Genomic DNA, 26,251 nt, shown 5'->3' with positions numbered 1-26,251 from the left:
ATCACTCAGCAACGAGGAACAGACAGTGTTTTGTAATAAGAGGTTTCAAAGTCAGTGCTTTCTGCTTTTTATTAGGCAATGGTTTGACCACCATTAGAAGTATACATGCAGTAGAACTCCCTCTCTCTCTCTCTCTCTCTCTCTGTTTCTCTCTCTCTCTCTGTTTCTCTCTCTCTCTCTCCTTCTCTCTCTCTCTCTCTCTCTGTCTGTCTGTCTCTCTCTCTCTGTCTCTCTGTCTCTCTCTCTCTCTCTCACACACACATAGAGAATGAGAAACCATTGCCTGAAGTCGAACTGAGAGATATTAACGTGCACCTTTTGCCACTGCTATCCATCATCACCCCCCTCCCTCCCTCACCCCTCACCCCCCCCCACCCCCCCCTCCGTGAAGGAAACTCAATATAGAGGGTAGGAAGGAAAAGCGCAAAGAAAGTTACTATGGAAACAGACCTCCATGTTCAGCGTTGCAGAGAATATTGAATCATTTCACAGCTCTGTTTATAGAACGGCTCCACAGACACATCAGCAGCTCCAATCACAACACCCTCCTGCAAGATAGACGCCATCACACTCACTCAGCTCTGTCTCTGGGTGGACGGTGCCATAAAACGCAGCGTGCTTTTGGACCACATTTATGAGGCACTTTGTATGAGGGCCTTGAGGATTACTTTTTGTTTCCAACCGTAAAGCTTTTCGGTATCCCTTCACCCAACTCCCTGTCAATCAGTCAGACCGGCTCCTCCAGGGCGTCAAGCCCGACTCCGTTTCAGGACAACGTTTGTAAGAGTCTCCTCCTCAATGGCTGCTCCAGGTCTCCACTTAATAAGGCTGTTGTTGTCCCTCTCCTGTCTGAGCTGGCAAGCCCCCTTTTGAGTAATGAACATCTTACAGGCAACCTCCTGACATACCCTCTCTGTCCCTGTCAGCTGGCAGCGCTCTGCCCACACCTGCGCCTGCAGACCCGGCGGCCTCCCCCTCCCGACACGCGGCTGCCTGCGGCACTTTATTACAAACAAACCAGGGAGGGGGGGGGAGAACTTTAATAAGGAGTCAGACGGAGCCGTATCGAGCGGCGGGCGGGCGGCGGGCGGAGGAAGATGAGCGGCTCTCTCCTCCCAGAGGGCCCGTTGAGTGAAGAGCAGCCCAGGGACGTTTACGTGGGGCAAACTCCCGGGGAGAAACTCTCACAGTGTTGGTGTTAATAAAGGAGACGGCTTGACACTGACAGAGGAGGTGGAACTCAGAAAAGGGAGTTGATCAACTGCCTGTCTTCTTCGTTCTGTTCAAGTCTGGGCTTCCAACATGCACAGGACGCCATAACCAATCACCTGCGTGACACACAGCCCAACTGAAATCTCAAAAATCCGAATTTGACTGGTTGAGAATTGTAAATGTAACTGGTTGAGAATTCTTGACAGTTGCATACAGATAGGACCAAACACCACCTCAGGCCACTTTGTGAAATAAAGTGGGATCCACTGTATGCTCCAACTTCATTTAATGGGTAAAGAGAGGTTTAGAGTAAAGTTAGAGTGCAAATAGGGATATGTTACTATCACTACCGGTGGTGGGAGCTCTGCTGCTGTATACCAACCGTTGAGGAAAGTCTACTTTACCCTCAACTTTATAAGCAAATGACAGTGTGTTATGAAGGGTATTGGACTGTGTTGTGTTGATTATGTGGAGATAAAAGATGAGATGCTTCATCATAGCCAGCAGGAGTGCTAGTATTTCAGACCTGACTCTACAGGGATGGACGTCCTGCATGGAGAAAATGACATTATCACCAAGGTAATTGGTGGGTATTACAGAGGGCTATCGGTAAACTCACTATATGTGATCGGAAGACCAAAACAGATGGGAATACTACAGAGTACAGAGGTAATTTACAGAGTTCCTTTTCACATATTTCCCTTGATTGGACTGTGATAACCCCCACATAATGCATAATACATTCCAGCTGTATTTTTTTTTTTAAATAAAGAAAAACCATTGAATGAAAAGGAGTGTCCAAACTTTTGACTGGTGCTATAAGTTGGAGACAACGTGAAGTGAGCAGAGACTTTCTGTAACTCGTATCATTTCCTAACGTGATTTACGGCAGTCATCTGCACTGGGACATAAATGCTCTCAGCATGGCGTGCTGGAGGTGGTCTCCTTTACATCCTAAATCTATTTATTCCAGAATCTCACTAGTTGTCCTCCAGGATGCATTGCATGCAGAGGATTATGACCAAAATGCAATCAATTCTCACAGTAGGGGGATCAAGGGAAAAGAGGATAAGGCTCTTAGTGTAATCCATACATTTCCCAATCTGTGTTGGATTCATGTGTTCTGTAGCTGTTCTCCCGATACCGATGCTCATTACAGTTTAGATGTGTGGCTCAATAGCCACTTGAGTGCCTGATTTAGAGGGCTAATGTATTGTTTTGACAGCCATAAATCCCTCTGGCCACATCTTTCAGCTTAACCATTGTGATTTACCTTTGATTGGCCAAACACATCACATGGATGGTCACAGTATGCAACAATAATAACACATGCTTGCTGTCGTATTGTGATATTGTAAACTTTGCATAACCAGTAGTATACGTTGTCCTCCCCCACAGTCTTTTATAGGGTAACCAAGCTGCCAGCTGGCCTTCTGAAAGAGAAGCAGCTCTGCTTTTTACTGAAAATACATGTTGTTTTTATTTATTGTGAGAAATTCCTCTCAGGGTTTGGTGGAATGAAACCAATCAACGACGGAATGGATTTGACATGTAATGTAACGACTGAACATAAAATCTGTGATTGAACAAACGATGAATAAACAGAAGAACAAAAACTACTGAGCTACAGGACTCTGTAGAGCCGGGCTAAAGCCCAAAGAAAAATGCAATGAGAGAAGTAGATTCCTCCTGCGGTAACCTCATTTGTTGGTTGTCCTCTTTCGTGTTCTCGTGTCTTGAAGGCGTCTATGAGGAACTTTTTCCCCATCAAGTAACAAGACGGCAGTCTAGAGAGGGAGAGTGACAGGTCCTAAACATCATTACTGAGGAGCAGAGGGCAGCCTGAACACCTCTATCACCCCTGGTGACAGACACCCCATCACCCTGTCACCTCCCTAATGAACACACAGCCAATGACATGCATTTAATGAGGACCAGCCCTGTCCACACAACAGAGAAGCACAACCTCAACTAAGGCTCTCATACTGCTGCTGTTATCAGCAATCTTACAATGTCAATGTTTCACTGAAATTACCAAGTTAACTCCCCAGATTACCACAATTTTCCTGCCTGGAATAATACACAATTTGTTCTCTCAGCGGGTGTCCGTCAACTGTGAAAATAATAGACCGTTACCAAGATCACCAATGAATGTTGGTAGATTCTGTACTGTAGCAACACACAGCGTTAACACTTGTGCATGTAGCTGAAGAGGTGGAAATGAGAAACAGGAGACAAGATACGGATGTAGAACTGTACATTTATTCCCTAATGAACTTCAGACGGTCATGGACACGATAAAGCTGACTCTACATAATGGTGGTCACATGACCTACTGACTCAAGTTAACATCACATTATACATGACTCCAAAAGATATATGATTAATGATGATTGATTATGATGTGCTCGTCTCTGTGTGACAGACACGTATACCCGAGTCTAGGCTTCAGATCAGAATCACAATATGCTTTTGTCGTGCAAGAGTTGCAAGAAATTGTGACGTTTTTGGTACTCGGTGCAAAACCTTAGCCTGATGACTGTCTACGCACTGAGACAAATAGGAAGAATGAGAATAGGGTATCAATACAAAATAATTTAATAGTTCAAAGAAACATACAAAATAAACAAACTGTTGTAAACAGTTTCACCATAAATCTTAGGCTATGTGTGTCAAGGACACACAGGAGTTGGTGCACGCAGGCCTAAACCAAAACCTCAAAGAACACATCTCCAATTTATCCCAACAATCAACATCAGAGACCAGTATCGATGGGAGAAGCCTCTTAGCCAACTGCATTACGACGGCATAGTAACGTGTTAGAACAACAGGCGAAGCACAATATCCTCAGGACGTCCACCAGGCCACGCCCATTCAACTAAACAGGTGCCAGGAGAGGGAGGCATTGATCACCGCTCACAACTGAAGATCAAACAGCACCGTCGTTGTATCAGACACATGTTAATAGTAAGATTGTGGTCAAAGGTTTGGTTCCCACACACACACAAGCACATCATATCTCCTGTCTGTATTGTAGAGTAGAGTATCAAAATAGTCTACATACTGTAGCTAGTGCACTGGTACAGTGTCGGACAGACGCTGTCAAATTCAGCACGATGCTGTTGGCAGCGGAAATAGAATTAGATTTTGAAGAGCTTACCAAAACCTACAGTCTTTGAAGTAGCCTTTGTTTTGATGTGAGGGTTATTATTCTAGCTCTAATGAAACCCCCCAAAAAAAAAATTCTACTGAGCTGGAGGAACCATTAGCTGTGCTCTTTAGAGAATATAAATAGGATGAGCTCAGTGAACAACACTTCACCACCAGACTAATTAAACCAGGAGAGGGTGAGACTGTAGGGCCTTCCGCTTCGTTATAAATGAGGAGGTGATGCCTTGAATTTCAAACAACCCACCCAGCCAGTAGACACACCCATGGCCAGCCAACCGCGGCCATTGAGGCGTGTGTTTGAGATTGTCTGGGTGGTACCAACCACCGACGCACATAAGTCAATGTTTGTTTTCACTGTTGAATACACTGGGTGCAACATCTGCAGCATCCCCGCGCCCACAGAAAGATATGTGACTGCATGGTGTCCTCTATTTCTTTGCCATCGTAGATAAAAGTAGTGTGATCTATGTCGTAGCTGGCCCTGAACATTGCATCACTCAAATAGGTCACTGGTGTGCCATAATTAGTTCAAATGTCGAAGGTTGTGAATTATTGATGGGAAGAATATTTCAAAGCTGCTGGTCTTTTATAGGGACGGCTGAAACTCTGGGGACTTCGACTGATCTCCCTTATGACTAAACTAAAAGAGTGCCAATTAATATTTAATATGATTCACAATATTGTGCAGTTTACGGTAAGCTTTAAACTTTCTAAATGGAGCAGAATAATGAATAAATGTCTGGAATTTGATGACCGTTAAGAAGAAATGTGGGATTTCAAATTATGTTTGAGCACCAAATAAATCATTGTCCTTAGTGTTATGGGGGGTGGGGGGAACCTGTGTATGTGCATTGCGCAAAGCTGAGATTGTCTTACTGTTTATTGCACCACAAAACAGCCAATGTCTTGTAAAAGACCTGGCCATTGTCTGGAAGTCCAACCAGAGAGGAGGCTTTAACTCACCAACTGCCAAATAATTCCAGAATACTCACGACCCAGACTGCCAAGTGTTCTATGTGGTGTTTACCTAACAACAACACTTTGATTGGCTACAAAATGAAGCATCATAATGTATACATTTTTGGTGAATAAAGTCACCCTTGGCACTCTAGAATGTTGACAATTTGGGCGACTTTATTCACTCTCCATACAGGAGTTAAAACCACCATAGATGGACTGGGCATGTGTTTCCCAGCAGCGCTGGTCTAAAACTAGTCTCAATCATGCTTCCTCATTTGTCCTGATTGACACGGTGTAAGTGTAGCGTGGGAGAACCTTGATTAGATCAGAGAAGAAGGTTCACCTCCAATTCCAAACAAATATGATTAGCTCTTGCACTAAGCACTCTGAGCGAGCGAGCGAGAGAGAGGGGAGGGGGGGGGGGGGGGGGGGGCTGGGAGACTGCCCAGGACTAAATCATTTGAGAATCAACTTGTCAAAAACAATACAATACATTTCCAACACTTTTTACTCTACCCTTTCTTAAGTCTGTTTCATTACCCTTATCACTGTCACAAGCACTTTCCTTGCCTCATGGACACGAGAAATATAATTTCCGAAACAGCCTTTTAAATATTCAATCTACAACACCAAACTTGATGCACTCAAATGCCCACTTAAGAGGCTGCAATCGGTTTCCACCCACTTGCAAAGTCCTGAGCACTCAGACCCCCTACCTGCCTGCTTGCAATGTAAATGGCCACTTTGACAAACAACTTGTACAATGCACAGAGCACTACTCTATAACCACATGAAGAGGATTTATGCTTTTGCTGAACTCATGCCCATCTATACCGCCAGCTAAGAGGGCAGCATGACTAAGCAAGGCTACACCGTCACCCCTCCACATAGGATTGGCCAGATGAGTGTTTTGCAGCTGGGGACTTTATGGAAATGGAGTATAAGTTGAACGTGTAGGTCCATATGTGTGATAGAAACCTCCTGTGTAGCCCACATGCCTGTTGTGCTGAGTGTGAACTGCTGTGATCAGCACCTGGCTGGTCCAGGAGAGACCAGGGACTTCCATGGGCACACTTCACTGACACTCACCATTAATCAGACTCCACCTCCTCTGGACAGACCTGTCTCTCCAACAATGCAGTGTACAACACCATAACCAGAGATAGCCGTTTCTGCCCTCCCTACTCTGCCACAACTCCCTGGCCCTGGTTATACATCTATGATCAAATGTCTCCATCTAGTGGAGACTAATGGAACAATACATTCGTTGTGGGGGCACTTGAGTTCACTACGTAGCCTTTTCTACATTTTTAGGAACACGACTCCTCGCGTCCTACTGAAAACGCATTACAGGAGAAGATCTAGGTTCCTCCACTTACAGATCTAGGTTCCTCCACTTACATATTCTCTTCCAGTGCTTTTTGATGACGAGGCAAGTGAAGGACGGAGGAGAGGACGAGGAGTCGTGTTCCGAACTGAGAAAAGGCTCAAATATATGTATAGGAGAGCAGAATGGTTAACTATCCAGATGTGCACCTCGCTACCGCTAACAACTACATTAAACAAACGTCCAAAAGAAGTGAAGTAATAATCTCTCTATATTCATAGTCGACCAAATAAGCCAAGATTTCCACTGTGGTAACACTGACTGTACTGTGAAAATGTAATCAACGCTACAATTCTCAATGTTCTGAGTTAATGATAACTCACTAACTGCCAAATAATTCCGGAATACTCACCAACGAGAGTGCCAAGTGTTTTATGTGGTGTTTACCCAACAACAATACTTTTATTGGCTACAAAATGAAACATCATCATTTATGCATTCATGGTGAATAAAGTCACCCTCGGCACTCTGGAATTTTGACAATTTGGAAGACTATATTCACCCGTGGCACTAAATGAGTTAACGCCACAATCCGCATTTCCAGTCTTTCTGATGTGATGACACGCTTGTGCGCACAAACACAGAACAGGATGTTTCAGGCAAGTTTACGATCCATATCAAGAGACAGTAAAAGAAAAGACAACACAATGGCGTGTTGTGTAAAAACAACAGTCTTACACATTTATTTGGGCTCCCAGTACACAAATCAAGAATATGTTCATCAACACAGAGTCTGCTTCAGGACCTCATAATACATTGAGTGGAAGAATGTCCGGACTGAACTGCAGTCCTATATACAATCTTATTTAGAGGTTTTTTTTTCCTTTTTCTTTTGTTATGGTTGATTAGACGTTTACCATATTGAATAGCGATTGACAACGTACAATCACGAGGCTTTTTGCTATTTGCCAAGATATCTTAAATGCACTTCACAGCAGATATAACGTAAACTTCATTTATAGCTCTAGAATGGTCTGCGTTGTGTTTGGAGGCACAGCCTTCGTTTGGTGTCCAGTCGACCGGACAACAGACAGACAGACAGAACCGAGCCTCTGATTCGCAGTATGTGATTAGTTGGACTGTCGTCATATAGTATTTGTGCCCTTCTCTAGAAGACAAGCAGGCTACAGCTCCGAGAGACACAGACGGGCCAAACCTCTGCTGCTTTCACCAACAACGGACAAAGTTATACATCTCTACAGATAGGTGTTACACCAAAAGAGAGGAAGATTTCTTTCTTATATCAAAAGTTTCAAGACCTGAGTATTTCAAGGAATAAGTAGTTAACATACAAAAATGTACATACATTTATGTCAACTCTCTGTAAACCATCACCAGGCTGCAATTTCTTCCCTTTTGTGATTGAAACATGCACATCATTTATATAAAAAAAAAAAAAAAAAAAAAAAAAACATAAGACAGCTCAGTAAAAGAACAGAAGGTAAATCTTCTCTCTCAATCACAGAACCACACCTGGTTCACAGGGTTTTTGCAAGCAAGTACCAACAGCATTATGCATGTTGTACGTTTCTGGATAGCCTTAAAGCATCAATAATTAAAACGTGGACAGGACTGGGGGCGATGCTGAATTCAGATAAGTTAAAAGTAATAAAAAATCATTTATTTTCCTTTCTTAAAATGTTGTTATCGTCATGGGGGGAAAACCAATTTCATTATCTATCTATTAACACCTCCGCGGTTTTATAGGTTCATTCCTTGGGCACTTAACAGAGAGTCCAGCATGTCGAAAGTGTCTTTGTAATCGGTGTGCTGCCCGTTGGGACCCAGCACCCCGTTAGTCCCCTCCGGGCCGTGCCTCTCCACAGTCCTGTGGCCACTCTCCGAGGAGTAGTGGGAGGAGCTGGACGCGCCTTTGGAACTTCTGCTGCTCTTGGCAGAGTGGTGGTTGTGCGCAGCGTCCGGGTGGGCCCTCTTCCTGGAAGAGCTGGGGCCCGTGTCACTGCCGTGGCCCCCGGGACCCCGGAGGGCCAGCGCGGGGCCGTCCAGGCCCCCTCTGCCGTTCCCGCTGACCGAGTACGGGTGAGAGTGGCCGTGCTTGGGGTGGCGGTGGCCAGAGTGGTCTTTGTGCTTGTCTTTGCTCTGCGGGGCGCCGCCCTGGTCCGAGCCGCCGTGCCGCTCGGCCGACACTTTGATTCTCATCTTCAGCTCCTCGTTACTGGCGCCGCCGTTCTCCGCGAAGGACGGGGGGAGGCGGGCCTTTTTAGAGCTGGCCTTGTCCCTCCTGTCCCCCTGCAGGGAGGCCTGCTGGGGCTGGGATCGTCTTTTGTGGGGCTGCAAGGGGGCGGGGGACACGTACATGTCCCCGCCCTGCTCCTCTCGCCCGTTCTGCACAGCCAGGTCGGCGGCGTGTTTCTCCCTGTACTTGTCCAACGACATTTTCTGCGGCTTGGGAAAAAGCGCAGGGTTGCTGAGCTGCTGGTGCTTGCTCACACTGTTAGCTTTGTGTTCGTGTTTGCCCGGCGTGTACTTTGAATGGGTGGATTGTGAAGGGAAGGGTGGGCCCTGGTCAAAGCCACAGAGGTCAGGCTGGTCCCCGAGGGCCTGGTAGGAGCCGTAGGGGGCCCCTATCAGGTCCAGGGAGGGCATCTCGCCAGAGTCAGAGAGGGACGTTGATGGGAAGAAGGAGTTGCTGGTGACACCAGAAATGCTATCCAATGAAGAGGTCCCCTGGAAGGCATTATCCCCCAATTGGCCATCTGTCTTGGGCTTCTTGGCAGCTTGTGTGGCCTGTAATGGAGGTTTCAGGATGCTGTTAATATCGGGGCAGCCGCCACAAACACAACACAACAAAATGCCAATCGCTTTCAGACCATCAAATTAAAACAGGACCAAGGGATTGCAAAGCACTCTGTTTAAATGCTGTCAGAGTCAATTCAGGGGTTTAACTGAAGTGTGTAGTCACACTGGCGCTTTGAACCGAACATACCCTCCAGTTTCGTATCCGTTTCAATCTGCTGGGTGTCTTCTCCAGAATCTGCAGAAACTCATGGGTCAACTCTACACAGGGGACGAAGGCAGAACCAAGTTAGAGGGGAGACAAAGATACGAGGCACTGTGTTGTGTGTGTGTGTATATAGATATATATATCAATATATATATCAATCATCGCTTGAATACCACAGCCTATTTGAGTATTATTGCTGACCCTGTGCATCCTTTCATGGCCACAATTGACCCATCTTCTAATGGCTACTTCCAGCATGATAATGCACCATGTCACAAAGCAAGTCGTCTCAAACTGGTTTCATCAACATAACAATGAGTTCAGTGTTCTTCAGTGGCCTTCCCAGTCACCAGATCTGAATCCAATAGAACACCTTTGGTATGTGGTAGAACGGGAGATTCACAGCTTTAAAGTGCACTGAAATCCGCAGGTACTGCGTGATGCAATCATGTCATCATGGACCAGAATCTGAAAAGAATGTTTCCAACATCTTGTGGAATCAATGCCATGAAGAATTGAGGCTGTTTTGAGAGCAAAGAGAGGCCCTACCCAGTATTAGTATAGTGTTCCTATACTAATCAATGTGAGTGTGTGTGTATATGTGGTGTGTATATATATATATATATACACATATACACCATTTAGTTGACGCTTTTATCCAAAGCGACTTACATTGCAGTGAGTGCGTACATTTTTCAGTATAGATGGTCCCAGCGGGAATCGAACCCACAACCTAAGCGTTGTTAGCGCCGTGCTCGAGTACAGCCAGACTGATGAAGGATAAAGCATGAAGCAGGTTCTGGCTAGCGGGTGCAGAGACAGCAGATTTCTGTCAGCAGATTTCTGTCAGCAGATTTCTATCAGCAGATTTCCAGTATAGAATACAGAATCGTCAACCTAATTGTTCAAACTCTCCTATTTTTTTATTTATTACTCACAACGTTTCACGAGTCTCACTGTTGGTGAGGAATAGTTTCTTAATCCGTGATAGAATAACAACAATAAATGTTATTGTTTGTATCTAGGTAGAAGACAACAAGGTTCTTTATTCACCATGTGTCCTTGATCCAATATTCTACCGTAAAAAAAGAAAAGAAAAATAAATCCCTTAACGTGCTTGCCCCATAACTCCCAGGGCACTGAAAGGTGTACACACGTATCTGACATACCCTTGTTTTAACACCATCATATGTCTGTGTCACCAAACCCTTCAGACTAAAACCAGTCAGAAAGAGGCAGAGGGGGGACTAACCGTCCAGCAGCTGGAGCGTGACGGTGCGGTCCAAATACTCCCACCAGTGTTTGCCATCTGTGGAGACGGGGATCTCCCAGTTGGACCACTTGCACGCCAGGTGGATGCACACGCAGGCTATGACTGTGGGTTTGTGTTGCAGACAGAACGTGGTGAGGTGCAGGCTGTGAGGGGAGAGAAGAGGAGACACAGACTCATCAACCACAGGGCCACGGGTGGGAGTACAGCAAACATGTTGCAAACACATCGCTGCATGCATCATAACACAACATGTCATAATACAACATGTCATAATACAACACTCATATTTCACGTCAATCATTCTCGACGACAGAGAGTGTGTGACTGGGGAGAACATACCCCCCAAAGCTATTATGGTCAAAAACATGAGGTTGAATGTTATTTTCTTACCATCACATACACACTCTTACCTTATAAAACTGATACATTTAGGAAAATCTAGACAGTAAACTTGTTCTTTGAATGTACAGTGTCTGAACACATTTGTTTTTCCAAACAAGCAGGTTTCTGATTCATTTCCACCATCCACCTGTGTCGGTCAGTCCGTCCAACTCTCACACACACACACACACACACAGCACCGTTCCCAGTACCAACACTATTCCTGTACAATCTGACTGCCTTATTAAATGGTGCAATGCGATCTTAGGTTGTCAAAAGATGGGTACTGTCTGCCTTGGGTTAAGTATTCATTACATTAATCATTCAGATACACTGTCTAGGCATTGCACACTGCTGTTGGTAGAATAGCAAGACATCAAAGATTCATCCAAGAACAACTGCGGTTTCTCTCAAACAGAGTGAAGATGTCATCGGATCATGTACGAAATGACACATTCTTAAGTTAAGATTCTAAATAAATGTGTGAGATACTGAATACAGAACAGTGTTTCTCAATCCCTCGTCGGTGGCATTGAGCAGCCAGTCCACCAGTCAGTTACCCGACACAAATGGAAGCATCAAGCAAACAGATGCCAGTTCAAAAAACTACCTTTCAAGAGGAAAACCACAGCATGCAGGTCCCTCACACAAACAAGATTGAGAAACACTGATGTTGTGAGGATGTCGACTATTACGAGTACTACGTTTGTAAATGCTTCCACTTTACTACACTCTTACATATTAACCTATATTACTTTGTCAAACGTTAAGCAATAATAAAATTAAATAAAAATAAAAACAATAGTTAATCATACTTACCAGGACAGCGTCTAAGTTTACATCTTTGCAATCTTTAGTGGCAATCTATGTTCAGGCTACCAATTGTGTTTTAGACATATGCACTCTGTACCAAGCAAACGTGAGGTATACAGCACCACTACACTTCTCATTGTGCATTCAACCCCTTTGTGCCAACACTGAGCCCCCAGTACAATACACCGCACTGCAGCCGGGCCGGGACCACCCCGGAGGGCGTCCCAGCAACCTGGCGCAAAGAGGGCGTTGGACACAGGAAGGGGGAACCCTGCAGTACAGGAAGCTATAGTGTGCCATCACAGTGCAAGAAGGGGGGGGGTCAGGATAACAACCTGTTGGTAGCCATGAAATAGGATGTCTGTGCCAAGTCCTTGCTTGCTGTAACAGAGAGGAGAGAGAGGAGACAATGGGGTTAGGGGGTCTATATCTAGAAAGGAACATTGATGGTGTTATATTACTGCAACTGTCACATTACTGTAGTGGTTTACTAACATAATGCATGTAAGCTCACATGTTTAATTCTAAAAGCTTTATGCTTTAAGAAGATAATGTGTTAGGGTCTATATCTAGCAGAATCATTGATGGCATCCATATTACTGCAACTGCCATTACTTCAGTGGTTTACTAGCATGATGCATGTAAGCTCACATGTTTAATTGTAAAAGCTTTAAGAGACAGATCATGACAAGTGAAGAAAGAAGCCTCTACCTCGCACTAGCTGGGAACATCTCACAACATCCGTGTGAGGATGTTCAATTGTTATTTCAAAACCTGAAAAGGTTGGTTAAATACGAGAAGGCATGATTAAACAGGGCAAGAGACTTGTGAAAACCATACTTGTGCAGCGCCATCTACTTCAATAACAGTCTACAGAGATTCACCGTCGACATGGCCATGCCGAAAACAGATTTACTTGTGCTTAATGCCTACAATGATTGAACACAAACACAACTCTTCAAAAATAACAATCAGCAAGAGCTGCACCTTTGTCTCTACGGTTCTGAACTTACCCAGAGTTTGAAGCACTATCGTTTCTAGTATCACCAGCTCTTGAGCTTGCTGTTGGTATGCCTGAAGTTCAATAGATGACATACTCACAATGTGTCTAACAATCCACCTGACTGACCAAATCTTTGACATTAACTCTGTTTTCCTATCACACAAACACATCATTCAGATCATGACTGATCAATCAAAAAAAATAGTTTGCCAAGGATTATCAAACTGGCAGCTAATGTCATTTTGCCCACCCACTACGTGAGGTGAGGCTGGTGGGACTGGGGGGGGGGGTGCGGGATACACCCTGGAAATAAACATGACAGCATTACCCTTAAATCACTAGACAGGTTGATTACTGACACACAGAGAACAAGGCCGGTTAGCGTCCTCACTTACATTACTCTTGGTATCTAGTGGGGCATCTTGAGGATTCACACACGCATGTGCCACTTTAATGACATGTTCAAGCTTCCTTGGTTGTTCCTCAACCTTTGCTGCCAAGAACAAGGTTGTTTGGGAGATAATCTGTGAAGACAATAAAGTCGTCCGTCATGTCATCCCCTGAACATGCTGCATAGGCAGCACGTTTGAGAGTGGATAAAGTGAGAAAAAGTGCTGACGAAAAACCAACCACTTACGTTTCTATGGAACTTGGTGAAGGAGTGAATCATATAAAATCTATGCATATAAACTATTGCGGTGTTGATGATGAGCTGAGAGCTGTGTGCAGAGGTTAAGGTATTTCAGCGAAGGGACTAGCCAAATGCAACAGAAACACCGCTAGCAGAGCATCAATTCCGGAATTAATTGGCAATGATTAAGCTAGTTAGCTTTGTCCAACAACTCCTCAGAACATGTGCCATAATGAAACAGACTGCTAGCTCCTCAAAAAGTCACATCTTACGACCCTGTGGTCGGCCAAACACCTACTCCATCTCCTCAACGTAAAGCATGTTGACGAATGATCAAGATATGGAGATAGAAAAAGGATAATTTGTTAAACGGAATGGATAGACAGGACAATAACATGCTAACTAAGCTATCTGCCTAGCAGCAGGCCTAACTGAGCTGTCCAGCGGTAGCTAGCTCGATCAGATCACAGTGATTTGGCAACAATAGGTAGCGGCTTGGTATGGTTGCGCCTGGGTGTCTTGTTATGAAAAGACCAAACTAACGTTAGTCTGATCGTAATAACAGTTTTTCGGATGGACAGATTACATCATATACATGAGCTACACCTTGAAAATAGCTAGCTGAATAATCTAGCCTGACGCACAAGAAGGGTCTGTCTAGTTGCTGCAATGAACCGTTGTTTAAGACACGCAAACGGGAGGCTAGGATTTTTTTAGCATGCTTTTTTCCCAAGGAGGTGCTTCAAACCATTACGGAATTAATGAGAGCTACATTTAGCCACGTAGCTTATGCAACATTAAAACATTTTCACGTGGAACTTTTCCATAGAACGTTTTCGTTCCAGGAATTAGTCATACCCCTGCACAACCATCTTGGCCAGACCCTTGATGCCACATAACAACTCCCAAATTAGACAAGGATACACGTTGAGTCTCTGGCCCATGTCTTGAATTAGGTTTGCCGCTTGCTGTCGATAGGAAAGTTCCCTATCGGATTCGACACCGCAGCGACGAGACGGTGTAGTATCAAGCTGCTCCCGGGAAAAAAGCCATTTCGAAGAGGGTCCCCGGTGCACCGCCATTGTGCTCCTGCATCTGGCCCCGGCTGGTGACGACGGAGAATAGCGGAAACCCCCCGGCGCATGCGTGACTGACTCTCCTCGCGCAGTTGCGGCAGCGCGCCAGGGCATCTGCGGTTGACGCGGGTGGAAAATGCCGTGCTGATGAATTCGGAGAAGGCAATAGATTTTTTTTTATCCAGAAGTTTTGCTGTGGTGTGCGTTTTGGAATAGTGTCTTGTCAAATTATTGCCTGGCCGGACTTGCATGTTTGACTCGCGAGAAAAAGTTGGAAAGAAAATCAGTCTAGACCGCAATGTTTACCTCCTGCCACAAGGTGGCAGCATAGACCTTTATATGTTCTTGTAGGTTACAATAATATGTGTAGGGCTTTATTTTTAGGGCTACACATGCAGGCCTATATATATATGGATATTTATGGATATATAATATCCAAAAGTTTGGATTTGAAATCAAACAATTACCATGAGGTTAAAGTGGAGCTTTCATTTGATGGTATTTGTGTACATATTGGTTTCACCATTCAGAAATTACAACACTTTTAATGCATAGTCCCCCTGTTTCAGGGTATCCAAAAGTGATGTCCAAGTTAAGCACTCATGTTTAGTATTTGGTCGACAATCCTTTGCCTGCAATAACTGCCTGAATTATGTGACCCATTGACCCCACCAGACGCTGGGGGTCTTCTCTAGTGATGCTCTGCCAGGCCTGTACTGCAGCCATCTTCAGTTGTTGTTTGTTTTGAGGTATTCTTGCCTTATCTTATCATCAGGAAATGAGATAAATTGGATTTGAATCTAAAGATTGACTAGGCCAGTCAAGAACTTTTTTTTGGCCCTGAAAAACTCCCCAGTTGCTATGGCAGTATGTTTGAGGTCATTGAATGATGAAGCGCCATCCAATGAATTTGGAGGCATTTGCTTTGGATTTGAGCAGACACGATGTCTTTGTACACTTCAGAATGCATTCTGCTGCTGCCGTCAGCAGTTACATCATCAATTAAGACAAGTTAGTATTAACATCAACACCCCCTCCACCATGTTTCACAGATGAGGTTGTATGCTTTTTTAGGTACTTTTTAGAAAACTGTAAGTGACCGTGCTTTTTGAGGATAACTAGTGGAATAATTTAGGGCAGCTAGTTTAATTTCATTGCACCGTCTACGGCTGTATTCTGTGTATTTGATAAATAAACTTGGATTTAGTGCCAGGGGAATCATAGAAGACATTTCTGTGAAAAGTGCTCCATTTTATCACCTGTTGAGTGACCACACTGGAGTCACAGCAAACTACTATTCTATATTCTAAAGATAAATATTGAGTTGTTGCATGTCCTGTTTCTATGCTTTTCATTGTGACATTTTCTTTCTTGTCTAAGTTATATTGTGGCGGCGGCAGAAGTGCTGCGATCCCAGACAGCACGCATGGATCAGATTTACATTGTTACTACATCCTAACTACGAGAAGTTTCTGATGCACTTTACGTCGCATCGGGATAGTTTTCTCTGAGGGCCTCTGTCGGTAATACGTCAGGAAAAGTGCATCTCGAAACTACCTCCAGCCGCTCCTTCACCGGGTCATGCCGACCATCGGTTCTACACCGACACGACACGTGCCAGCTCCTGGGTTATAGAGTCATGGCCCACCATGCTTTGCGGCTGTACATTTTGTGACGTTACAGTCCAGACTAGACTAGCAGGAAGTGAGCGTTGGTCATCCATCAGAATAACAGGGATTAAGTGGGCAATCTGATCCATGTGTGCTGTCTGGGTATTGACAATAAATCACGGCCTCTCTGGTATTATTGCTTGATTGATGCATGACAAACTGGAGAAGGATACTGGGGTTTTCCCAGTGTTATGACTTGGTAGCAAGCGTTGTTGTTTAAAACTATGTAGAATTGTATGACATTCATCCATGCACAACTCCCAGACCCTCTGTCCAAATGATAATAATTAATTTCATGTTCACTGGTTCTGCCATATGTTCAGCTGTAACGTTGCCCAACATAATTTTGGTATAGGGCCTGGCCCACGTTGGGAGAAGGATACCTGTGTCCTTATCTCCCTCTGTCCTCCTAAATAAGTAGCATATTACACTTCCATCTTATTTAGAACTAACAGGTAGGATACAGTAGCAGAACAGGTAAGGTTTATTCATTAGAGTCTACAGCAACACTGTAGGAGCTGCTCTGTCTACATCAACACTGTTGAGCTGCTCTGTCTACATCAACACTGTTGAGCTGCTCTGTCTACATCAACACTGTTGGTGTTGGAGCTGCTCTGTCTACATCAACACTATTGGAGCTGCTCTGTCTACATCAACACTGTAGGAGCTGCTCTGTCTGCATCAACACTGTTGGTGTAGGAGCTGCTCTGTCGACATCAACACCGTTGAGCTGCTCTGTCCCCATCAACATTGTTGAGCTGCTCTGTCCCCATCAACATTGTTGGAGCTGCTCTGTCTACATCAACACTGTTGGAGCTGCTCTGTCTGCATCAACACTGTTGGTGTAGGAGCTGCTCTGTCGACATCAACACCGTTGAGCTGCTCTGTCCCCATCAGCATTGTTGAGCTGCTCTGTCCCCATCAACATTGTTGGAGCTGCTCTGTCTACATCAACACTATGGATGGGGAGTTGTTGCAGCCCACTGAATATTCATTAGAGTGTGGACTTACCGGAAAAGATCAGATTGCCAGGTATACCAGGTGACACACAACCTTTTTCACCCCTCTGTAGTGGGGCTTTAAAGTTTGTCTGACCATGCTTGGGTGGTTGATAATGGTGGTGGAGAGCACAAGGCTGCTCTCAGAGAAGTGAACATACAGTGGAAGATTGTGATTCTATCGATGTCCACTCTGGTGATACATTATTTAGTTAAAACTAGAACAATACGTTACGAACGTGAGCAGCACAGTAGTATTTTTGGAAATGTGGACGTGCTAGGCCTCCAAGATTATTTAACTGGATTTGTTTTTCTTCCATATAAATTCAGAGATAGCTGTGTCAAGAGGATTAAAGAATGTTTTAGGTAGACACTTCAGAATAAATAAAGGAATCTGGGGAGGATATTAATTCTGATCTAATTAATTCTACCCAGCATCCCAGGTCTACTTTTGTTTTTTTTCCCTTTGTATTTACAAGCCTGTAAAGTTTTCTTTAATCAGCTCTGGTAGAGAGCGTGTAACTATAACTCCTTCAGCGACATTACGTAACGTAGGCTGTTGCCCTGCAACGCCATAAATGAATTAGGACAATTCACGTGAACGAGGCCTAGGCCAAAGTTAAGGCCAACGGAGAACGGGGGCTTCATTTTCAAACGTTGTTAATATTAAATTAATTGAAATTGCATTTATTGTTTTTATGTCCGATGACTGAGAAAATAAAGATGGAATTGTTAATCGTTATTATAATTATCTTGAATTGTAATTTGGATTCAGTGAAACTAACCCTAAGCCCGAATGGATTTTCTCCAACTATGATGAAAGGCACGCTTAGTCTGGTCGAAAAGCAGGATTAACTACTGACCTGTTAAGAGTGTCCACTGGAGGGGGCATGTCTCTTGCAAATGGTTGGTAGCAGCTGGATTATCTAATAAGAAGATGAGACTGATGTGTATCCTATTGATGCTCTCGTTCTAGGGAACCTTGGTTGTAATTAGGATAATCTCTTTCACACCTGTTGGCCTGTTTGATTTAACAAGAGACCAGTTTATGGTCGTCCCATTCAGCATGGTGGTTGTAGAAGGAGAGACAGAACAGAGCTCAGAGAGTTCTGGGCACAGGGTCAGCCATCGCCAGGCCCCCCTGGAACAGTTAGGGGTTGAATGCCTTGCTCAAGGGCACAACGACAGTGGTAGGCACCTTAGATATGATGATGCCAGCAACCCTCCAGTCACCAGCTCACATCTGGCTCCCTCCTGGGGTGGGGATCGAACCAGCGACCAATTGCTGACCAACCTCTCTAATCTGTAGGCTACCTGCCACCCCAATGCAATTGCAATTAACCCGATGATTAAGTGGATGAATGGTTAGATCAAGCTAATGTCAAATGAAAAACGAGAAAAGTTAAACTATCCATTCGATGCATGTCAGTAACAACATCACGTATTTAATAATATGACTGAGGGAGAAGAGATAGAGAAAGATTAAAGTTCCCATGTTAATGTAGCCTTATAGGCTTGTGTGACGTTGTCAGGTCATAAGTATACGGTGCCTATGTGTTCCGCAATAAATGACTGCGCATCTTTGGGGGACTCAAACTCGTGTCCGTCCAACAAGCCAAGCAGGAAATATGACTACTTCATTCTAAACCTATAGGCATGCATAAATCAAAGTGTTTTCTGACTTTGCTAGGAAAACATTCCTCATTAGATAAGATACGTTTAATGGATGGGCTTTTTGTGCTCCCTCATGAGTTGAAGATGTTAAATGTGATTTTCTATGGTTAAGATTACTTTTATGGTTGTAAGATTATGATTATATTTACCAGGAAACACTGTTTTATCTTATGAATTTCATTAGTAATCTAGACCTATTCGTTCTAGTCAAAACACACACACACACATTTAGTAATAAGACTGTCAATTTGTTCGTTTCGTGATTATTGTGGTGGGTAAACAATTCGATGGTGTTCTAGAACCACCTGGGACAGATGGTGATTACGCGGAGAGGAAGCGCTTCTGAAGACCCGCTCTGTCACTAAACAGCTCTCCACGGACACAGCCTTATTGCTGACAGGGGCATCATGAGCACGGATTCCACACAACGCAGAGCAGAATTCTCGTTAACTAAACTAGATTTGTAATTAGAGCCAGCCTGCTGCAGTCAAACTCGACTTCGCGACTTCGTGTCTGGCATGGGGGCTCTCTATTGATGCGTTCAACATTGCGCTCGGATTCACCGAAGCCCACCTCTCCGTCGGGCGCGACCCCACACCGTGGCACCCGTGCGCCGAGGGGATCGCACTTCTCGCTTTGGTGTGACATTTTTCGAGTGTCTAATTTGAACCGCAACTTAAAGGACAATGACCGACCCGACAGTCCCAGACCCAAGCACCATTCCGGACACAACTGTCGTTCATCTCCCAGCTGTGAACGGACAGTGCGACCCGACAGATCAACCTCAGCCCGAAAGAGCAAGTCAGGGGGACCCATTCAAAATGGACCAGGAGATGAAGATAAGCGAAAGCGTTGAGGGGCAAGGTATGGAAACAAACGAGTTCAACATTGACAGACTGAATGTGTCCGAATAGCTTTGTGATTAATCAGTATAAATAGAAAATAAATTGTTTTTTTTAATTATTATTATTTTGGTGAGGCATGGAATACAGTGCAGCGTGCCAGCAGGAACAACACTCAAACAATATAGTTTGATTTAGACTCCCAAGTACAATGGACTTTCTCAACTATCTCAGCTGATAAAGGTTTATTTCGTAAAACAATGTACCATAATGCATTTAGATGATTGATAGTTACGTACATGTCGCTAGACATCTATAAACAGAAAATATTCTAGCCTGACGTTGTGGATTAAGATGGTCATCACTCTCGGCCTACTCAGGCTGTTTTTATTATCAAAGGGATTATCTCCACCACCTATCCAAAGAATAAACAACTAATATCCTGAATTATTGTCTCAATTGTAGGTAATGCTGAATATGAGGCAATCTGATCAACTCGCAGATTTTTTTTTGTGCAGTTTAATTGTGCTTAGATGATTTTTGCATTTGAACAGAGTATTGTAACATGACAAACTGAAGGTAGAGAGACAGAGAGAGTTACAAAGTTTGATAATTATACGTGTTGTGATCCTCCTCACATGCAGTGAGTAATTCACCCTCTCAGCTCAACATCAGATCAGGCTGGTGAGGTTGCAGTCGGGGAGGAATCCGACCGTGGCCCAGAGTTTTGAGACCAGAATGCCTTGGTGGCCTACAATATCTCAACCACAACCACACCATCTCTCAACAATAATATATATAATGTAATATATATATATAATATATGCCATGTAGCTGACACTTTTATCCAAAGCGACTTACGTTGCAGCTCAGTATATGTGGTCCCAGCAGGAATCAAACCCACATCTAAGCGTTGTTAGCACCATGCCCAGCTGAGCCACAGAGGACCATCAACAACTCATCAACAACTCTGGGCCCTTTAGCAGCCTCCAATAGAGTGAAAGCCTCCCATTGCTTATAGCCTTTTTACTGTGTTGATACTACACCTTTTTACAGTGTTGATACTACACCTTTTTACTGTGTTGATACTACACCTTTTTACTGTGTTGATTCTACACCTTTTTACGGTGTTGATGCTCTACCTTTTTACCCCTGGCAGGTTTACTGGAGAGTAGCATGAGGCTGAAGCCCCATGAAGCTCAGAGCTATCGCAAGAAAGCCATGCTGGTGTCCTGGGTCTCAGTTGTGGTGACGTTGATCCTGGCAGTGGCGGCTTTCAGTGAGTATATGTCACTTTTATACTTCCAAGGGACTCCTGTTTTGTATGGTTTGATTTTGATCAAACGATGATTTTCAAACATGACGTGAAGTCACAAAGGACCCCGGATGAGCCCCCCAACTGACAAGATAACCAGATACCTGCTTTATCCACTGGAGCATTTCACAGGGTTGCACCATAGAATGATCTGTGAGGTGGTCAGTGAAGATAAAACAAACTAAACATATTTAAAATGTGTTAATTAGTTACTGAAAACCTCAACTTTCTTTGTATCGTATTTGAAGGCAGCAAGTTCCACAGTAATAACTCTCAAAAAAGAGAAATCACTTATGAGAGGATCATTGTTTAATGATTCTTAGTCTGACTGGTTTTACATATTTAAGTCTTTTTCAAAGCACAGCAGGGATGAAACCCATGTAGATAAGACGACTCATTAAGGGTCCTGGTGTTGGAGGGAGGAGAAAGGAAAGAAAGATATTATTTTCCGAGCTCTTTAACTAATTCAGTGCCGAGGGTGAATAAAGTCGGCCAAATTGTCAACATTCTAGAGTGCCATGGGTGAATTTATGCAATAAGAATGCATAAATTACGAGGTCAACGTGTTGTTGCTAGGTAGATACCACATAAAACACTTGGCACTCTAGGTGGTGAGTGTTCCGGAGTTCTTTGGCAGTTGGTGGGTTAAACCCAGTCCACCGCAGATCCCAACCCTCTTATTCCAGTTACCAACATGTCTGCAGGCTATGTAAGCACAGTAGGACTGATAATTCAATTGTCTTTAAAGGTCCAACATGTAGTTTTGCGTGTTGCTGCCCCCACTGGCCACAGTTACATTTATAAACGTGCATATGCTACGTTCTCGAAGAGTGCCAAACATGTGCATATCCTTGTACACAAACCAAACATGAAATAGGCCCGTAAAGGTCCTACAGTACCGACACCAGATTTTAGAAAACACTTTGTTTGGACCAATACAGCACTCTTCACTGAACGTTCTTCATCCTCTGATCCCATTCCTCGATGGCTACTGATATATATATTTTTTTAAAACAAAAATCTACATAATGGACAAAAACAGATTAAAGGGTGTTTGTTTGGAAATTAGAAATAATAAAGAATTTCCATCACAGTGAATCCTTTTTTTTTTTACGTCGGAAAAGCTCTCTCTTCTGTCTCTGCGTGGGTAAGTGCAAATTCAGCACGTGAGCATAAGTAAGCAGGGCAGGGCTGCAGTGTAATTCACCACTGGGAACATATCAGCGCCGACCCATAATCAGCAGCAAGATTCAGGGACATTCGCTCCCATTTTGGTTTAGGTTTCATACTGACACAGAAAAGACTGAACCCATGATCAAAGACTGCATACCTGTCTAGCGTTGAGTCATGCTTAGTGTATTACTAATAGATTGTGGTGTTGGTGTTTGAACGAAGATCGTTCAGTGTAAAAGAGCTGCTTGCATACTGATATCTCTTCTTTCTTCTGCTGGTAATTTGTTCACTTCAAATCAATCTGGCCCTTGAGAGAGAGAGGGACACAGGGGGCAAAAAACCCATGTTCAATAATTGTTCAAAACACAGGGTCTGTGTGGAATGAGAAATAGGAATTCAATGCGATCGTTGAGCCAGCCCTGGTTTTTCCCTCATTGTTCGAATGGCAGTGGGTGCATGGGGACACAGTGGGTTGTTATTGCACTGGGTAGATGGAGCCGTAATTGTGTTTTTCGACCCCAGAGTTTCCTGTCTCCAAATTATTCCAGAGATTTAGCACAGTTCCTGTTCTGATTAAGGGCATCGGCAGAGCTACTCCACTGGTATCTAGTTTCCTTCCTCCTCTTTGGTGTATGTGTGCGTGTGCTTTGTCTTTGTGCTCACATTTCATTCTCTCTCTCTCTCTCTCTTTCTCTCTCTCTCTCTCTCTCTCTCTCTCTCTCTCTCTCTCTTGTACTCACACACACACACACACACACACACACACACACACACACACACACATACACACACACAGATACACACACACAGATACACACACACGGACACACACACACACACAGGACAAAGGCCAAAGCAAAGTCGGCGACTTGAACCTGGGGAGCAAGTTATACACTCCTGAACAAACAATGTCACAGTGCTGTACATAGTGTTCTCTTCTAGGCATTGCAGAAGATCCTGCAATACATGGCCTAAATCCCATAATGACATAAAATCCCTCACTTTACAAACATACAGTACATACTGTAGGTGTAGAAATCACATTCAGACACACCCTTCCACTGTCTTAAGAACTTATTAAAAACAAATATTGCCTTACAATAACACGATATCATTATGTTTTAATCTCTTCTTGTAGATAAACAATAGCGACTTAGCTAATTTTTTCAACCACTCAAACATGCTTGAGAGTAGATGACTTTGTTGACGTTGTTAGATTCTAATGGAAGGAAATTCAGTATGAATTCAGAATGAATTCAGTGTCCTCTGTGGGCAAGAAAAACATTCATAAGGTACAGTACCAGTCAAAAGTTTGGACACACCTTCTCATTCAATGGTTTTTCTTCTTTATTTTTTATTCTTTTCTACATTGTAGATTAATATTGAAGACATCAAAACTATGAAGGAACACATGGAATTATGTAGTAAACAAAAAAGTGTTAAACAAACCAGAAGATGTTTGCACACTCTTGGCCAGGTGTGTCCAAACCTTTGACAGGTACTGTACACAGACAACAGGCTTACAGGGGTGGTGGTGGCACCTGGAGTCCTTCCCTATACGTCGACTTGAACGACAGCAGCTGTAGTACGCAAACAGTAAAAGATTACCATTAAACAAACATTGGGGGAACAAGCCCTCTCCGGTTTCGGTGTGACTTCTCTGTGTGATAAGCAGATGGACACAGTCCTGACTGGGATCCTATAGATCCCTTGCTGACCAGGATCAATGGGCCAACAGCATCACCCTCCTCGGTGGTGATGTTCTTGTTGAAGGGGGCCCTTGTTGCGTGAGCTGGACCAGGGTGGAAAGCACAGTTACTTTTTGTTTTGCGATTTAGGTTTTCCTCTGCTGGTTGAGTGTCAATGTGATTCCAACGATACTCAACAAAATGGAACCCCAAAATAAAGAAGAGCCCATTCTCCATACTGCTCGTCGGCTGTGACAGGTTTTCAGGGGGCGGGCGGAGCGGGAGGGAGGATAGGGAGGGAGGGAGGGAGGGTGGGAGGGAGGGAGGGAGGGAAAGAAAGACAGACGTGTGCATGTGAAAATCTGTGCCAGACTGTGATGTAGGAACTCAATCCCCCTGACACCTTGCCGCTTCCTCAGGAGCCAATTAACAAGCGCTCAGCGCCACGCATTCGCCTCTCAAACGGCAGATTAATTTGCACTCCATTTGAGGCCGGTTGATGCATGGCTCTCTCTCCCTAATGAACGAGCACGGTGGAGCCCAGGCTAGAGGAGACGTCTTTCCGAGTCTAAGCCTAACGAAGCCTTTATTTCCTCCATTGTTTTGTACTGCAGTTAAGGAAACACTTCAACAATTAAATCCGTGAAGACGTGTCGTTCTGTGTACTCTAGTTGGTACGGCAGTTGCATCATCACGAAGACAAAGCGATTGTCACACACGCAAGTGTGGAAAGTGAGGAACATCTGGGTGACATCCCAAACATTGATGAGTGAAAAAACACCACACCCACCTCTCCGTTTCCCTCTCATCCCACAGTATTTACCCTGCCTTCTGCGTTCAAGGTGCTAAGTAAGCTCGTGTGTACATACAAGCAGCTTTGATCAGTGGAGCCCAATTCTCATTTTGATGTTTTGACAAGTCGGATTCCTGAGCCCCCCTTTTTCTTGGCAGTGTGTCTATCATCCTGCCCTCTCCCCTCCTGGGCTTCAGTCAGATCTGAGGGCTGTTAGACACCCACAGCCTAACGAGACACGACACGGCACTTCGTGGCACTTTATATATCTCCAGAATATCTCTCACGAGGCAGAACATCGTAATGCTGGGGGGGGCATTTTACTTCGTGGCGTTTTTGGGATTGTGAATTGTAACTGGATTGGAAAAAGGTGCCAACTGGATCCTGCGAGATACAGTTAACCTTTTTGGTCTGAAAGTGTATCACCAAATGCTTTCACTTGCCTGGTTGGTGGAGTACCAGCTGTTCTCCTCAGAGGAGGATGTCCGTCTGCCATGGTGTTGAGTGGAGGTGTTTCCACGGTGTTAGTCTAGATGGTGGCAGAGGGAGGGATGCCAGCAGACACAACCCACAGCCTAGAGGCACGCGCTGAATGCAAGGAACACCATGTATTGTGCATTGTTTGCTCAGCAGTGTGTATCTTGCTCCCCAAGTTCAAGTAGCCCACTTTGCTGTCTTTGTGTGTGTCTGTGTGTGGGTGTGTGTGCGCCCGTGTGCTTGTGAGAGAGAGAGAGAGAGAGAGAGAGAGAGAGAGAGAGAGAGAGACAGAGAGAGAGAGGGAGAGGGAGAGAGGGAGAGAGAGAGAGAGAGTGGAGGGGAAAGATGCATCACATATTTATACATTCAGAGCTGTGTGCATCTAAAACCCAAAGCGCTAGCTAGCCCCGAAAGAGTCTGCAGTCTAAAAATAAGAGTGGGAAGAGGAGGTGTGTTCGGAGAGTGAGAGGGGAGGGGGTCCCACCCTCCTCCGTTTCCACAGGCACAGGAGGAGCAGGCGGAGGGAGGGAGGGAGGGAGGGAGGGAGGGAGGGATGGAGGGAGGCCTTAGAAGAAAGGGCACAGGACAGGGGCAAGGAGCTAATATAATAAGCCATTTAGCTGACGCTTTTATCCAAAGCGACTGACATTGCAGTGAGTGCATACATTTTTCAGTATATATACGGTCCCAGTGGGAATCAAACCCACAACCTAAGCGTTGTCAGCGCCGTGCTCTACCGACTGAGCCAC

General features: G+C 44.4%; 2 protein-coding genes across 2 annotated transcripts in view; one reads left to right on the top strand and one right to left on the bottom strand.

Moving 5' to 3' along the window:
- Positions 1 to 7,380: 7,380 nt before the first annotated feature.
- On the bottom strand, positions 7,381 to 14,896 carry LOC310814985 (cyclin-T2-like). The gene is made up of 9 exons (XM_083684575.1): positions 14,721 to 14,896; positions 13,803 to 13,884; positions 13,561 to 13,689; positions 13,176 to 13,236; positions 12,874 to 12,936; positions 12,498 to 12,543; positions 10,948 to 11,111; positions 9,678 to 9,748; positions 7,381 to 9,478 (listed from the first exon to the last, which is right to left on the bottom strand). Exons 1-9 carry the CDS (start codon positions 14,876 to 14,878, stop codon positions 8,432 to 8,434), a joined length of 1,821 nt encoding a protein of 606 aa, XP_083540701.1. The 5' UTR covers positions 14,879 to 14,896; the 3' UTR covers positions 7,381 to 8,431.
- Positions 14,897 to 19,628: 4,732 nt separating this feature from the next.
- The window catches only part of LOC310815599 (transmembrane protein 163a-like), a gene marked incomplete at its 3' end in the record, with an annotated part of 20,593 nt that continues 13,970 nt past the window's right edge, over positions 19,629 to 26,251 (top strand). Inside the window, exons 1-2 of the mRNA XM_083685445.1 lie at positions 19,629 to 20,078; positions 21,216 to 21,335. Of these exons, the coding sequence (XP_083541571.1) occupies positions 19,901 to 20,078; positions 21,216 to 21,335 (298 nt within the window). The 5' untranslated portion in view covers positions 19,629 to 19,900. The remainder of the gene's footprint in view (positions 20,079 to 21,215; positions 21,336 to 26,251) is intronic.

Source organism: Argentina silus, assembly GCF_951799395.1.
Source record: "Argentina silus genome assembly, chromosome: 14".
NCBI lineage: Eukaryota > Metazoa > Chordata > Actinopteri > Argentiniformes > Argentinidae > Argentina > Argentina silus.
This window is presented reverse-complemented; position numbering and strand designations above follow the sequence as displayed.

Excerpts from the sequence above, each read along its gene's own strand:
- LOC310814985 (XM_083684575.1), bottom strand. The coding sequence starts at position 14,878 with ATGGCGGTGCACCGGGGACCCTCTTCGAAATGGCTTTTTTCCCGGGAG. Across the intron at positions 13,237-13,560 it reads CACTAGATACCAAGAGTAAT|GCATACCAACAGCAAGCTCA; the intron begins GTAAGTGAGGAC and ends ATTGAACTTCAG. Across the intron at positions 9,749-10,947 it reads CACGCTCCAGCTGCTGGACG|AGTTGACCCATGAGTTTCTG; the intron begins GTTAGTCCCCCC and ends TCCCCTGTGTAG.